At 36.1% G+C, this 18,008-nt stretch overlaps 1 protein-coding gene across 1 annotated transcript in view; it reads right to left on the bottom strand.

The window, feature by feature from the left end:
• The window catches only part of LOC131276532 (A disintegrin and metallopeptidase domain 3-like), a gene marked incomplete at its 3' end in the record, with an annotated part of 109,543 nt that overhangs the window by 78,290 nt on the left and 13,245 nt on the right, over nt 1–18,008 (bottom strand). The window contains exon 4 of the mRNA XM_058289817.2: nt 3,418–3,496. Coding sequence (XP_058145800.1) covers nt 3,418–3,496 — 79 coding nt within the window. The remainder of the gene's footprint in view (nt 1–3,417; nt 3,497–18,008) is intronic.

The following is an 18,008-nucleotide window of genomic DNA, read 5'->3' as shown; positions in this document are numbered from 1 at the left end:
GTGATTAAGATTTTCTACTTTTTCTTCCCTCAATTTGGGTAAGTTTTATTTTTCAAGGAAATCATCCATTTACTCTAAATTATAAAATGAATTGCCATGAAATTTTCATAAAACATTTAATAACATTTATTTACTGTATAAGTAAATTATGGTACTTCCTTTAATTCCTAATATATACATATATATATATATTTTTTTTAAGATTTATTTTATTTCTACCCCCCTCCCCCATTGTCTGCTCTCTTGTGTCCATTCGCTGTGTGTTCTTCTGTGTTCACTTGCATTCTCAGCAGCACTGGGAATGTGTGTCTCTTTTTGTTGTGTCATCTTGCAGCATCAGCTCTCCATTTGTGTGGTGCCTCTCCTGAGCAGGCTGTGCTTTTTTCATGCGGGGATGGCTCTCCTTGCAGGTACCCTCTTGCATGTGGGGTTCCCCTACATGGGGGACACCCCTGCATGGCAGAGTACTCCTTGCATGCATCAGCAATGCACATGGGCCAGCTCACCACATGGGCCAGGAGGCCCTGGGTTTGAGCCCCGGATCTCCTATATGGTACGTGGATGCTCTATCAGTTGAACCATACCTGCTTCCCCCTAATATTGATGGAATTTTCCTCTTTTGGGTCTAGAAAAGTCTTGCTAGGGCTTATTAATTTTATTAAACCTTTTAAAGAAATGAATTTTTGCTTATTAACTTATTCTTTTACTTTTTTCTATATCGTTGATTTCTGCTCTTTCCTGCACTATTTCCTTCATTATGGTTGTGCCATTTTCAATTTTCTCCTTCTTTTCCTAGATTTATAAGCACTACAGTTCTTAAAGTACACACATTTTGATATTTTGTGTTTTGATCACCATTCAGTTCAAAACATATTTTTATTTCACTAGAGATTTCTTCTTTGTCCCATGAGTTATATAAAATTTATTGTTTTTAATATCCAAATATCTGTGGGTTCCAAACATCTATTTGTTCTTAATATTTTATTTATTTATTTGGAGGTACTCAACAACTGAGCTACAACCACTCCACAATATATCATTTAATTCCATGATAGTCATGCAACAAATTTTAAGTTTTGCTGAGAATTTTTTAATGATCCCACACATGTTGTGTCTTAGGTGAACATGGAAAATTTGAAAAATTAGGAATATGGCAGGTGTTACATTTACTATCCTGTTCATGTAAATTAGGTCAACTGGTTGATAAGGTTGTTCAAATCTTTTATACACTTATTTTTATCTATTTGTATCAATTACTGTGAAAAATGTAATGTATCTGTGGATCTGTCTTCAAATTCCTCAAATTCAATGATGCCTTCTTTTGCTATTTCCAACCTGCTATTACATCCATTAAGTGGTTCTTTCCTTTCATTTCAGATGTTAGTTTAGAGTTGTTGTTTTTTCAATGTTTTCCATTTTTCTGATCAGACTCTTCACATTTACCTACTCATTATGATTATATTTTCAATTACATCTATGAACATATTTATAGTTTTTAAACAATCATATCAGGGTTATTTCAGGATGTGTGTGTGTGTGTGTGTGTGTGTGTGTGTAGCTCAGATTTTCCTGTTTATTTGCATGATATGGGCTGTACATGTATTCGAGAACTATACAGGCTATGTGTGTGTTCAAGTTTAAATAGTTCCCGAGAGCCCCCAAGTCCCAAGAAACCGAAACTTAAACTTTTCGCATCAAATGTTTCCTTACCCCTCCCCTCCCATGCTCTTTGTATAAAAGCAACCTAAAAGACTGGCTCGGGGCTTGGTTTTTGGACTCATGTCCACGGGCCCGGCTGGCTGTAATAAACTTCCTTCCACGAAGGTCTCGAGTCCTGGCTTTCAATACCTCGATCGTAGAATCCTCCTCAATGCTACATGCACACCTTCTTATTTTTGTTTTTTTGGTTAGTTAGTTGGTTCATGGGAGACTTTGCAGTTTACTTTTAAGGAGTCTCTTCTAGAATTTCTTCCTTTATAAAGTTTTGTGTTTTGGATTAGAGGGTAGTTAATTTAGTTGTGACTACCTGATACAAAATTGAGTTTTAGGTTTTGGTGTGAGGAGAGTGGGTGACAAGAGTAGCCTTTTGGTAAGCCAAAAACATCTTTAAAAAGAAGAACAAGATTGTTAGACTCTCACCTCCTGACTTTAAACTTACGTAGCTACAGTGGTCGCTAAGAAAGATTAAAGTCAGGTACAGATTCCTTAGTAAACTAAGATTAAGGGAAGGTACAGATCACTTAGCTACAGTGGTAAAAAAAACAGCATGGTACTGGTATAAAGACAGACATACTGACCAATAGAACCAAATTGAGAAATAGAATCTCACATCTATGGTCAAGTGATTTCTGACAAGGTTGTCAAGCCCTCCCAACTGGGTCAGGACAGTCTATTCAACAAACGGTGCTGAGAAAACTTCATTGCCATATCCAAAAGAAAGAGAGAGGACCCCTATCTCACATCTTATACAAAAATTAACACAAAATGGATCAAGGACCTAAAAATAAAAGTGGCAACAATAAAACTCCTAGAAGAAAATGTATGAAAACATCTTCAAGATCTTGTGGTAGGCAGTAGTTCCTTAAAACTTATACCCAAAGTATGAACAACAAAAGGAAAAATAGATAAATGGGACCTCCTCAAAATTCAAAACTTTCAATTGAGGACTCTGTCAAAAGGGTGAAAAGACATCCAACTCAATGGGAGAAAATATTTGGAAATCACATATCCAATAAGGCTTTACTATCCATGATATGTAGAGATATTATAACTCAATGATTAAAAGACAAACCACCCGAATAAAACAATGGGCAAAAGTCTTGAATAGACAATTGTCCAAATAAGAAATCAAATAGAAAAAAAAACACATGAAAAAATGTTCAACATCACTAGCAATTAGGGAAATGCAAATCAAAACTACAATGAGATAACCTTTCAGACGTATTAAGACAGCCAATAATAAAAAGTCATAAAACTATAAGTGTTGGAGAAGATGTGGAAAAACAGGAACACTTACACTGTTGGTGGGAATGGAGAATGGTACAGCCACTGTGGAGGACTGTTGGCAGATCCTAAGGAACTTGTCATTTTTTTCTACAATTTAATGCCAACCCTTTTCTCTACAGGTAGGTCCTGTAACATATCAATTAAAGCTTCCTACTTTTTTCTGTCTCCCAAACTCCTATTAATACTTCCAGATATAATTTAAAGTCTTTTTGGATAAGTGATTGCTGAGTTCCAGATTTAAAAAGTAGATTTTTTTGTTCAGTGTACTCCCATAGAAATTGCCACATTGTGTTTGAGTTTATAATGTTTTTTAATAATTTTGTGGAGTACAAAGCAATCTTTTCCTTCCTAAGAAATGGCACTTTAACCACATCAAATTTGTAAATCTATGAAGCAGAAACTAAGACTTACCTTAATATATGAATAATCTTGAAGCAATTTTCCTGATTCGTTGTATGAAAACACCAAGAAATGAGGATCTAAAAATGACCTATTCAACCAAAATAATGATAGTTCATTGTAATAATATCAAGAATAAATTAACTTTCAGAATAATGAAATTAAACAAAATTAACTTTCAAATTTATATCCCAAATATCTAGAAATTAAATGGAAGTATCTCTCTATTATCTAACTTGATTTGAGACAGAAAATTGTGTATATAAGAAAAATTAATAACTACTATAACCAGAAACCAGTAAGTACAGTGCAATGAATTCAAGGTAATCAAACAAAACACATAGCCGAGACTTACAGAGTCAACCATCAATAATTCCTTATCATGGCATAAATATTTCAATTAATATTTGGTAACAAGTAACAATGACTTGATAAAAACTACAAAAAAAAATGTTTCTATATTAGTAAGTTTTCATGATGTTTTGCTCTAGTAAAAACAATTCCAAAAATCTCGGTGCCTTAAAACAACAATGAATTTTCCTTGCTAGTTTAACTGAAGGTTTAACTACATACTGCCTTCCTTCATTCTGAATTCTAGGAAAAGGCATGGCTGCTTCCTATAACATGCCGTCCTTGTAGCAGCAGGAGAAAAGAAATTGAAGTACACAACACTTCTTAATACCTTTGGTCAGAAGAGGGATAGTACAGTCTTCCTCAAATTCATTAGCCACGCTATTTCCATAGGCAAATCTGACATCAACATAGTGGACAAGTATAATCTTCTTACCGGGAGAGGATAGTTACTATTACAGAACAGTTTACCACAATAATTTATTATGGGGATACTGGGATTTTTCAAGGATTTCAAATACCAGGAGGCATTTCAAGGACAGACTAGAAGATGTATTGGAACACTCAGAGTATTCTCTTTAACCACTACTTCTGTCTACATAGCTGCTTCATTTTCTCTCATTGCTGACTACTTTTCCCTTTCCTCAATTCAAATAACAGAACTTGTTGATGTGAGAGCTGCCCAGAGAAAAACTGCTATTTATCAGCCCACATTCCACATGCATTCAAGGTAAAACTCACAATGGTCTGGATAATGAATTCAGACAAAGGACAAAGTCACATTTTAATATCCATAAGCATGCAAATGGAGGTGGTGGAAATGGGAATCCAGAAACATTCTCAGGAAAAAGGAATTACAGTCAGAACATCCAACAGATAGCATGGCAAGCATAATTACAGGGTAACACTCTATGGGAAGGGGACTTGGCCCAATGGATAAGGCATCCGCTTACCACATGGGAGGTCCGTGGTTCAAACCCCGGGCCTCCTTGACCCGTGTGGAGCTGGCCCATGAGCAGTGCTGATGCGCGCAAGGAGTGCAGTGCCACGCAGGGGTGTCCCCCCACGTAGGGGAGCCCCACGTGCAAGGAGTGCACCCTGGAAGGAGAGCTGCCTAGCGTGAAAGAAAGTGCAGCCTGCCCAAGAATGGTGCCACACACATGGAAAGCTGATGCAGCAAGATGACGCAGGAAAAAAAACCACAAATTCCCAGTGCCGCTGATAAGGATAGAAGCCGTCACAGAAGAACACACAGCAAATGGACACAGCGCAGACAACAGGGGAGGAGGGGAGAGAAATAAATAAAAAATAAAGGATAACACTCTAGTTTGCAAGCTTACTTATGGCCCTCAAAAGCCAATACTTTCCTGCTTCTACATAAAAGAACAAAACAATCTGGCTTATGAGTGAAGGAATAAATAAGCAAATGACCACTCAAAGTAAAACAACATCCCACATAAAAAAAAAAATAACATAAAAGAGAAATTTTTAAAAGCTAGCTCATAAGGAAGTATTGATTGAAGAGTGCTATCATATTTACAAGAATAGAATAATAAGCTCTCAAAGAGGACTATTTCAATTTTAAAAATGGACATTCTGAAACTAAATGCTTAGCACTTAAAACTGAATAATTCAATAAAGGTGTCAAAGAAAAATTGGTTACTGAGGACAGAATTAGTGACTTAGGTAAAAAGGAAATAAAATATTGCTAAATATACACCAAAAATTAAAATTTGCAAAGAATTTTAGTAACGCACTCTTTTATAGAAAATAATACCAGAAGACCTAAGAAGAAAACATAATTCTTCAAAGGATAAAAAATTTTGGAAGGAATTAAAAATTAAAGTGATAATAGAGGAAATTTTTTCTTATATAGACATATCCACCTGAATGAATGGAATGACATGTGGTATATCCCACACAGACAAGAGAAACACACACACATACAGAAACTATACTGAAATAACATAAAAATCTAAAGAAAATTAAAATGACTCACAAATTCGGCAAACTGCCAATTACAAGAACAAAAAGAACATTCGTAAATATGCACAGATTCAGAAAGCATGCCATTTATGTATTCCATATGAAAAAATTATCTAAAATTATCTAAAATTATATTGATTGAAAAAATGCCAGATCAGCATAAAAATATTAATATAAGAAAACTTATAAAGAAAGTAGTGATAATGTGAGTGCTCGTTAGACTTGAAAAATACAATACAGCTGTTAAGTAAAGAAACTGAGAGCACAGTATTTACATTTTAAATATAAAAATAATTTTAAAATACTTCAGGTGTATATTAATATCAATCTACAACGTAAAAGACATAAGAGGGAATTCCCAGAAAGCTATAAAAGAAACTAGATATGTAATTGATCATATATCTATTTATAGCAATAAATTCCACAAACAAAAGAAGAAGACGAATAGGCTGGGTAGCATATTTGTACCATATAAAACAGATACATAATGAAGGGGGAAAATAGGTACAATTTAAAGTGCTGTTTTCCTTTATATGATTAAAATCAACAGTGCTACAACTGACTTGAATAAGTTTTCATTAAGATGATTTTTACATTAAAATAAGATTCATGCAGATTCCAATGCTTATCATATATAGTAACTAACATTGTTGGCTCAAATTATGTTTACAGCAATTGTTGAATAGCTTCAAAGTATCGTGTTTGCAATGTGAACATATGTAAATGAGCTCCTTTTCAATAGAAAAAGGCCTTTCTTCTAACTCTTTCATAATATAGTTATGTACGGGGGTACATTTTAGAGGGCTATTTTCCTTTTTATGAGTAAAATTAACATTGCTACAAAAAAACAGAAACAGGGTTAAGTTCCACAATAAACAAAAATTCCTTCAAATTGATTATAAAAAACAAAGAAAGAAAAACAGAAAGATAAGCCATTGATTGAAAATTAAAAGCTCCAAACAAATGAAAACATAAAAACTCAAAACGGAAAAAAAAAAATTGGTTAGGAGAAAAAATTTAAAGAAGATTACAATGGTCAGTAAACATTTGAAACTATATTACATCCTATAAATAACCAGTTAAATTTCATATTAAAACCACAATAAAATAGCATTTCTTATTCATTAATTGACAAAAAATAATGATCGGAGAATATTCACTTTGTTGAGGATATAGAGAAACAGAAAGCTTTTGAATTCCTGATGGGAGTGAAAATTGACACAAAGCCTTTAAAACAAAATATTGGCAATATATATAGCACATCTGAGAATTTTTTTATTTATTTCCCACTGATTTCACTGGTATCCAAGAAGTCATGCCTAAGCATCTCCACAATCCAGTTTTTCTTATTGTTGTTAATAGTAGAAAAAATATATACCAAAACAACCTAAGTCCTCATCACTATAAATATGGGTAGATTAAATAATAAATAAATTATATTTATTCAATGAGTATACATGCACTTAAATAAATTCATCTTACACACATCAATATGAATGTATCTCAAAAAATAATATGTGTAATACTGCAAAACCACAACCACATATAAAAATTATTAAGTGTCCATTGCTTACATGTCTGGAGTCACTGGAGAGTAAGTTAAATGGTTCTGCAATTTTTGGTAGGTCTTGATCAATGGTCTGAGAGCAGAGCCAACTGAATGTTAACTGATCTAACTTGAGAGGAATAAAACACCTTTGCTGTGCCCATGTGTCTCTCTCCTTCCAGCAAGACAGCCCAGGAAGGTTTCTTACAGGAATGACAGAGAAACAAGAGCACAACTGAGAAAAGCAAAAGAGCTTTTTCAAAACTCACACTTGAGAGTTAAGTCCATTAACATCTCACTGCCCAAACTCGTCAACATTCTTTGTAGGGCTCTGTGTTCAAAATTATTAAGAATTTCAAGAAAGCTATAGCAGAGCATTCAACCAATCGCAGGACCCATCTAACCACAGTTTGCCCCATGAGAATGCACACACATGAAATTGGCCTTTCATAGTCACACTCAGATCCAAAGGGTTTGGGGGATGTATATACTCCATCTCTTGATGACAGGAACTTAAAAGTTACATGGCAAAGGGTGAAGACAATATCATATACTGTATTAGGCTGGGTTCTCTAGAGAAACAGAACCAAAAGGAGAGGTCTGTAAATAGTATGAATTTTATAAAATTCTCTCACATGACCACGGGGATGCACAAGTCCAAATTCCACAGGCAGGCTGCAAACCAGGGGCTCCAATGAAGGTCCTTCATGAGTTCCTAGGAGACACTGGCTGTCTGAAGTAGAGACTGGAAATCTCTCTCTGAATACTGAAATCACGTCCCCTTTTGAGACCTTCAATTGATTGGATGAGATGTCACTCACTGCGACAGCAATCTCCTTAGTTGATTGTAGATGTAATCAGCCATCTATGCAATTAACTCACTGGTGATTAAAGTCCATGAAATGCCCTTATATTACAATTAGCTCAGGGCTTGCTTGACCAAACAACTGGGCATCATTACCTGCTGAGGTGACACATGAGCCTATCCATCATACATATCATGATTGTTATTTTCTATTAAAGATGGAGTTAAAATATATATGTAGAGTAAAAAAATGAATACTATAAATCATTAAATAGAACTTGCTGATTGAGGGGGGCTGTACAGATGTGAAATAAGTATGAAATTTAAAACTCACTCCCTCCACTAGAAAAATGAAGGAGCTAAAAAAAGAGATTAGATTTAAGTGGTAACCTGGTACAAAAATGGACATTAAGATAAAATACAGAAGACCCAGAGGAACTGAAAGACTGCAGAGAGTTCAGTTTTTGTAAGCAAAAACATGAACCAGTGACTAGTTCCCATTGCTCAGCCCAATGACAGCAGATATAAAAACAGCTGTGTCTGTAGCAACATGTCCCAGATTCTGGGAGCAACTGGCTGGGGCAAAGGATGACAGAGAAACCTATCTCTAAAACCTGGGGTTGAAGGTCAAGGTCAGTCTCACGGATCCCTGTGGGATCAACATAGAGGCAGTCCCCAGGTTCAGCCTTCTGAGCACTTCCAATCTACCACCTGAATATAAAGAGCTAATGAAGCTCCTTTGACTGTTTTTTGTTGTTGGTGGTGGTATTTGTTTGCTTGTCTTTGTCCTTCTGTGTAGGAGTTTCCTAGTCTGGGTCCAGCATAGTTTCTGGCCTTAGTGTAAGCCTTTTCTGCAGGAGAGGCTTCTAATATCACAACATGTCTGGTGTACTTTTATATTGGTTGGATTTCTTCATTCTCTTTATGTTGTTTAGCCTGATAGATACCTGAAAGCTTGGTACAGATGCTAGCATTGCTTTCTCTCAAAAATAGCATCTTCTGACCTTATACCAGTACCTACTGGGAAATAAAGGGCCAATACACCTCTTTGTGCTGTTTCTTTTTCCTTTTTGGTTGAGTGGTTCTTCTTCCTCATCTTACTCTTCTTTCTCTGTTTTGTATTTTTGGGTCTAGTGGATCACTGAAGGATGGTCAGGGATGATGGCTTCCTACCAGACCATAAAAAGAGACTTGGAAAGGTGGTACATAACTTTTTTCCTCTGGGTTATTTTTCTCTTACTCCTTCTTATTTTCTTTTTTCTTTCTTATTGATCTTCATCTGGTGGACTGAGGAGTGACAGAATTAGATTTTCAGAGTCACCACACCAATCACACAGTGTATATAGTTCTCAAGAAAAAATAATAAAACATACAAGGATGAAGGAAAATATGATTAAGACACATGAAAAAAAGAATTTGATGGAATATATTCTGGAGGAAGCATAATCTCTGGAATTATTTAACAAAGATCTTAGAACAACTTTCATAAACAGGATCAATGAACTAAAGGAAAACATGGACAATCAACTAAAGGAAATCAGGAAAACAATATAAGAACAAAAGGAGAATTTCAATAATAAAATTGAAATTATAAAGAATTCAATGGAAATTCTGGAACTGAAATGTACAATAACTGAAATGAAAATTACAGCAGCAGGGTTCAAGCATAGATTGGAGGAGGCAGAGGAGAGAATTAGTGACCTCAAAGACAAGAATATTGAAAGTGTCTTCATGTGGAGAATTAGAAAGAAAAAAGAATGAACAAAAACTTTAACAGAGCTTAAGAAACCTGTGGGATATGATCAAGTGTACCAATATATGTATCATAGGAGACCCAAAAGGAGAAGAGAGAGATAAAGGCCAGAAAAAATACCAAGAGAAATAATAGCAGAGAACTTCCCAAATTTGATGAAAGATATGAATATATAAATCCAAGACGTTCAATGAATGTCAGGCAGGATGAACCAAAGCAGATCTTCACTGAGACACATTATGTACAAACTGTCAAATCTCAAAGACAAGGACAGAATCTTAAAAACAGCAAGAAAGAAGTGACACACCTCATGTAAATGATCCCTAGTAAGATTAACATCCTATTTCTCCATTAAAAACATTGACACCAGAAGGCTGTCTGAGTTATTTAATGTACTGAAAGAAATAAAAAGACTGTTACCTAAAAATAATATACCTGACAAAGCTGTCCTTCAAAAATGAGGGAGAAATTAGGACATTTCCATTAAAACAACAGCTGAGAGAGTTTGTGACTACTAGAACATACCTTGAACAAATGCCAAAGAAAGTCCTGCATATTGAAAGGAAAAGAATATAGACAGTATCTCAATGCTAGGTGAAGATAAATACGTCTGGTGCAAATAATATTACAGATAAATATAAATACCACTACTATTTCATTTTTCATTTGTAATGCCGTATTTTACTTTTTAAAGACTTCTAAAATTTATATGTATAAAATATTAGTATAAATCTTTCTCACTGGGCACCCAATGCATAAAAATGTAATTTCTGATAAGAACAGCAAAAAAAGAAGGACAGAGAGATATAGCTACTGTGTATGTGTAAGCTGTTGAAGTTAGAATCAACACATAGTGAATTGTCACAGAATTAGGATGCTAAATGTAATACCCATGGTAAGCATAAAGAAAATATTTTAGAAGCCTACACAAGACGGATAAGTGATGCAGACTGGCTTATTATAAAGGGATCATCTAAACAAAAGGGAATGCAGTATTGGAAGGAAAGTGGAAGAAAGACAAGAATTTTTTAAAATAGCGAATGGCAGAAGTAAATCTTGATTATCAATAATTTCCTTAAGGGTAAGTGGATTAAACTCTTCAAAAAAAATGCAGAGATTGGCAGAATGGGTAAAGAAACAAGACCCAACTATATGGTGCTTTCAAGAGACTCATTTTAGATCCATGATAGATAGGTTTAAAGTGAAAGGACAGGAAAAGTATTTCATGCATATAGTAATCAAAAGAGAGCAGAGTCGGCTATATTAATATCAGATGAAATATACTTAAGTAAAAAAACTGTTACAAGAAACAGAGAGGGATATTATAATATTTTCTTAAAGTGTCAATTCAACAAGAACTTTTAACAATTATAAAAACATAAGCATCTAACAGCAGAGCACCAGAATTTACAGAATTGAAGGGAGAAATAGACTGATCTACAATAAGAGCTGAAGATTTCAATAACCCACTTCAAATACTAGATACAATATCTAAACTGAATATCAATATGGAAATAAAAATCTAAATAGCACTATAAACCAACTAGATCTAGCTGAAATATATAGAACACCTCACCCAGCAATAACAACCCATACAAATTCTTTTCAAGTGCACATGGACATTATTTAGAATAAACCTGTTAGGTGACAAGAGAAGTCTGAAAAATTTTTTTAATATTGAAATCATAAAACATAACCTGTCTGTGGAGGTTAATATCTAGAGAGAAAAAAGAAGACACTAAATGTAGTACAATACTCACACACACACACAAAAAAAACATACATATAAAAGTAGGCATTAACCGAAGATTGGAAAGACAAAAAAAGGCAAAGGTTAAACAGCAAAATGGCAGAAGTTCTGAATAGTGACTTTAAAAGTAAATGGATTAAACTCTCCATTCAAAAGAAGTGATTGGTAGAATGCATAAAAAAAGCATAAACCAACTATATTCTGTCTGCAAAAGACTTACTTAAATTCAAAGATACAAATAGGATGAAAATGAAAGAATGGGGAAAATATACTGTGTAAGTAGTAACCAAAAAAGAGCTGGGATAGCTACACTAATATCAGATAAAATAGACTAAGTCAAAAGGGTTATGAAGGACAAAGATGGTCATTATAAAAGTGACAGAAGGTGCATGTGTAGAAAGGTCACATCTGAGTCCAACTCTACCACACTCAGGACATAAATTCCAAAGTAGGGCCCACTGATATGGCCCTGAACACTAGAGCCATCTTCCAATACCATAGAAACCTATGTGTCTCCATAGCCCTCAGGAGCACTAGTACCTGGGATTGTATCTACTTTGGCAGTCTCTGTGATCCTGCTGAGACATGCATAAGCACAACCCCTCTGAAGACCTCCCAACTCTTTTTTGAAGTCTCTTAGCCATATAAACTCATTTGTCTTTTCTATTTCCCCCTTTTATTCAAGGTCAAACAGCAGTTTCTAACACATGATCCTACATGTAGGCTGAGATAGTCTGCTGGTCTGAGTTGACCCTTTTATTCAAGGTCTCTTTCTAGTTGCATCACCAGTTAGTGATTGGTAATAATCCCTCAGCACCAGGGCAGCTCATCCCCAGGAGTCATGTCCAACAATGGGGGGAAGGTAATGCATTTACATGCTGAGTTTGGCTTAGAGAGTGGCCACATTTAAGCAACATGGAGGCTCTTAGGAGGTAACTCTTAGGCACCCTGCAGCTCTAGGTCTAGATCATATTTCAGGCACATGGGTTCATAAGAATAGTCATCAGTATCAAGGGCTCATCATTGGACCATCCTACTTCATTGGTCTTTGCTGTTGCACTTGGGGGATTGTTGCTTGTCCATTGGGGAATGTGATAGAGCTCCCCTGGGTAGGAACTCAGCATTCCCTCAGTTGTCATTTGTAACTATAACTTTTACTGAACCTGTGGTTGATGCTAGGGTTGGTGTGTACTCAAGAGACTTGAATCTCTGGACTGTCCATGTGCCAGCTGGGCCCTGAGCCTCAGCAGAGTTGCAACTCCTATTCTTTGCTTCATTGGACTTACCCAGGTCAGCTAACAGGGAGGTGAAGATGGTCAACCACCACACCAGGGAACCGAGAGTGCCTACAACTGCAAGCAGGAGAATTGCATCCATTATCCATGTGGAATCTAAGCCCCCTCTTGATCTAGAGATGGAGTGGACATCACCATCCCAGGGTCCACAGAATGGAGGAATAAAATATGGATTAGAATGGATTTACTGATATTCTACTATAGAACTATTGTGACTAATGTAATGGAAGAAATTGTAGCATTCATGTGGAGAAAGTGGCCACAGTGGTTGCTGGGAACAAGGAGAGGGAGAAGGGGGTATGAAGTGGGGCATTTTTGGGACTCAGAGTTGTCCTGAATGATATTGAGGGGACAGGCGCTGGACATCGTATATCCTGCCATAACCCACTGCATGTGGTGGGAGAGAATGTAGACTACAATGTAAACTATTATCCTTGTGGGGCAGCAGTGCTGTGGGAGGTGTTCACTGGGTGCAGTGAATGTGCCATGGTGATGGAGGAGGTTGTTGATGTGGGAGGAGTGGGGTGTGTGTGTGTGGGGGTATATAGGAACCTCATATTTTTTAACGTAGCATTTTTTTGTATCTACGCATCCTCAAAAAAACAATTAAAAAACGGTGGGGGTGGGGAGTGGGGTATATGGGAACCTCTTAGTTTTTTAATGTAACATTTTGTGTGATCTATTAACTTTAAAAGAAAAACAATTTTAAAAATTAAATTAAAATTCTAAAAAAGGTAGTCATTATATACAATTTAACAAGAAGATAGAACAATTATCAATATATATGCACCTAATAGCAGATACAGACAAATTTGAAGGGAGGAAGTCAATGGTTCTACATTAATAATAGGAGACTTTAATATATCACTTTCAATAATTGACAGATCAACTCATCAGTAAGGAACAATAGTCTAAACCAAATAGACAACATACATCTATAGAACACTTCACTCAAAAGAAAGCAGAATACACATTTTTCTCAACTGCATATAGATCATTCTCCAGGACAGACCATATGTTAGGTCACCAAACAAGTCCCAATAAATTCAAAAACATTGCAATCATATCATACATGTTCTTTGACCAGAAAGGAAGGAAGCTAGATGAATAATAGGGAGGAAGTGTAAAATTAGCAAATATGTGGAAATTAAGCAACATACTCTTCAACAGCCAATGGGTGAAATGAGGAAGTACAGTAAGGTGAATGAAAATGAAAATACAACATACCAAAAACATCTGAGATCAGCCAAGACAATGCTGAGAGGGAAATATATAGCTCTAATTGTTTACATTCACAGATAAGAACTTCAAATTAGAGATGTAACCTCAAAATGAGAAGAAATAGGAAAAGAGAAAACTAAACCCAAGGTGAGCAGACAAAATGAAATTAAGAGAATCAACAAAATCAAAATTGGGGATATTTAAAAGATCAATACAATTGAGAAACCTTTAGCTGGAAGACAAAGAAAAAGAGAGAGGACACAAATACAGAAAATCAGAAAATGAGAAGCAGGACATTACCACTGTCCCCACTAAAAAGAGTATAACTGGATACTATGAACAACTGTATGCCACTAATATAGATAACCTAGATGAAATGGACAAATACTTAGAAACACACAAATCACCTTCATTGACTCAAGCAGAAATAGAAGATCTCAACAACAACAACAAAAAACCACAATCATAAAGAGATTGAGTCAGTAATCAAAAACAGAAAACCCCAGGACCAGATGGCTTCACAGGAGAATTCCACCAAACATTACAAAAAGACAACTCCATTTCTGCTCAAAATCTTCCAAAAAATTGAGGAGGAAAGAACAATCCCTAATTCATTCTACAATGCTAATATCACCCTCATACCAAGGCCAGATAAAAATAAAAGAAAATAAAACCATAGACCAATATCCCTTATGAACAGAGATGCCAAAATCTTCAACAAAATACTAGCAAACTGAACGCATGAGCATATTAAAAGAATTATACATGATCAAATGAGTTTTACCCCTGGGAAGCAATTTGGTTCAACATAAGAAAATCTCTTAATGTAATACACCATATTAACACAATGGAGGGAAAAAACCACATGATCATCTCAACTGAGACCAAAAAGGCATTTGACAATATCTAGCACCCCTTCTTGATAATAACACTTAGAACTCTAGAAATAGAAGGAAACTTCATCAACATGATAAAGGGCATGTATTCCAATAACCTTCTTTGCAGAAATGGAAAAGCCAATATGCATATCTCAAGAGGATCCCACTGACTGCCAGAGTAAACAGTGCCTCAAGCAGGGGTGCCCCTGAGGGCTCTGGAGGCATCTAGACATTATAAGCAGGGAAAACTACCCCAGGAGATCAGTACCCTATCAGTGGGCCTTACCTCGGTATATATGGTAATTTATCTCCCCAATTGATCATAGCATTTATACATATTATATCATTTATAATTTTCCTACACATGGTTCTTCTGCCCCTTTTATTTGAACCTATAATTAGCACCGTACCCATTGAATATATATATGTCCCAGAGACTTAAATCTTCCAAATGTTCATATGCTGGATGAGCCCCAAATCTGAGCTAATTTGCAGCCAACACCTACTCTCCGGTTCATCAGACTCACCCAGGACAACTAACAAAATGATGATGGTGGACAATGCCCATCCAAAAAAAAACAGAATTTACAACTGCAAGCAAAACAGTTCAAGCCATCTTCCCCATGGCATCTAAGTCCCCTCTTAATCAGAAACAGAGTGGGCAACATCATCCCAAAATGATCAAGATAGAGGAATGAACAAAACATTCAGTAGGAATGCGACAGTGGACTAAAGTAGACTTATTATTCTAATAATGAAGAACTTTGAACATTGACATAAAGGCAGTAGTCACCAGAGTTTCTAAGGGGAGGGAGAGGGAAGAATAGGTGTAACATGGGGTTTTTGGGGGCTACTGGAATTGTTCTGCATGATATTATAACGATGGATACAGGCCATAATACAATTTGTCAAAATCTGTAAAATTGTGTGGTGCTATGTGTAAAGCATAATGTAAACTATAGACCATGCTTAGTAGCAATGCTTCAACATGTGTTCATAAATTGTTAACAATGTACCACACAAATGAAAGATGTTGTTAAGGGGGGAACATGTGGAAGGGAAATGGGGAGCAGTATATGGGAATCCCCTATATTTTCATTGTAACATTTATGTAATCTAAAGCTTCTTTAAAAATAAAAAAATACATCCATCTTGATGAGAGGAATGAAGTGGCAGGAGTTATACTTCCCAATCTTAGTATTTCCTATGAAGACATGGTAATCCAAACAGAATGGTACCAGCACAAGGATGGACATATAGACCAAGGGAATTGAACTGAAAGCTTAGATATCAACCCTCACATTTGTGGCCACTGATTTTCGACAAGGCGGCAAACACCACTCAATTGGGAAAGAATAGTCTCTTCAACAAATGGTGCTGGGAAACAGATCTCCACTTGCAAAAAAAGAAGGACTCCTACCTCATGACCTATACAAATATCAATTCAAAATGGATCAAAGATCTAAATATAAGACCCAAAACTATGAAACTTCTAAAAGATATATAGTCTTCAGGTCCTTGTGTTAGTCAATGGTTTCTTAGACTTTACACCCAGAGCTCAATCAACAAAACATTAATAAAAAATAGATAAATGGAACCTCATCAAAATTAAAACCTTTTGGACCTCAAAAGACTTTATCATGAAAGTAAAGTAATATTCTATACAATGGGAATAAATATTTGGAAACCGTATGGCTGATAAAGGTGGAATATCCAGAATATATTTTAAAAATCCTTTACCTTAACAACGGAAAGAAAATTTTTTAAAAGGGCAAAGACTTGAATACATCTTACTACAAAGAAGGTACATAAATGGTCAGTAACTACATGAAAAGATGCTCAGAATCATTAGTCATTAGGGGAAAGAAAAACAAAACCAAAATGAAGGGGAAGCAGCTGTGGCTCCATCAGTTGGACTCCTGTCTACCATATGGGAGGCCCTGGGTTGGCGTCCCGGGGTCTTCTTGTGAAGGCAGGCTTGCCCGCACACTGCACGGAGCCGCTGGCCCGGGTGCTGCAGAGTGCTGCCTAGCCCACGAATGCCGCAGAGAGCTGACTCAGCAAGGTGACGCAACCAAAAGGGAGACAAGCAAAAACACAGAAGAGCGCACAGCAAATGGACACAGACAGCAGACAGCACACAAAAAGTCACAAGGGAGGGGATAAAAAAACAAAAACAAAATGAGATGCCATTTTACACCCACTAGAATGGTTACTATTTTTTAAAAAAAAGAAAATAACAAGTATTAGAGAGGATGTGGAGAAATAGGAACACTCTTTCATTGCTGGTGGGAATGTAAAATGGTGCATCTTCTGTGAAAAACAGTTCAGTTATTCCTCAGAAAATTATGTATACAATTACCATATGATCTAACAAGCCCGATTCCAGTTATATACCCAAAAGTATTGAAAGCAGGGACTCAAGCAGATATTAACACACCGATGTTCATAACAGCATTATTCACAATAACCAAAAGGTGAAAGCAACCCAAGTGTCCATCAACAGAAGAATGGATAAACAAAATGTGGTATATACATTGAGTGGAATATTATTCAGCTGTAAAAAGGAACGAAGTTCTCATACATGTGACAACATCGATGAACCCTGAAGACCTCAGTGGAATGAAACAGGCCAGATTCAAAAGGACAAATATCATATGAGCTCACTTTTATGCAATAATTAGAATAAGCAAATTCAAAGGACAGTGTGGCAGCTTGAGATTATTTTATGAGTCCCAAAAAGAGAAAGACTATGCTTGTAAACTAATCTGTTCCTCTGGGTGTGATACCCTTTGATTGCATTGAATTCAGTTGAGGAGCCATTGATCCGATTACTTGATGACATTGCTCTAGGGCTTTCTCTTGGACTACATCAGTGAGGCGTCACTCAAGTTGAGTCCCCACCCAGTGCTGGGTCTAATATAAACAGACTCACTCAGACAGACACAGGAAGAGAGCGCTGCCATTTTTGGTCCTGCCATGTAACAGAGAGGAGAGGCTCAAACAGCTGATACCCCG

This window comes from Dasypus novemcinctus, chromosome 29, assembly GCF_030445035.2.
Source record: "Dasypus novemcinctus isolate mDasNov1 chromosome 29, mDasNov1.1.hap2, whole genome shotgun sequence".
Classification (NCBI taxonomy): Eukaryota; Metazoa; Chordata; class Mammalia; order Cingulata; family Dasypodidae; genus Dasypus; species Dasypus novemcinctus.
The sequence above is the reverse complement of the archived record's forward strand: the minus strand, read 5'-3'. Positions and strand labels throughout refer to the sequence as shown.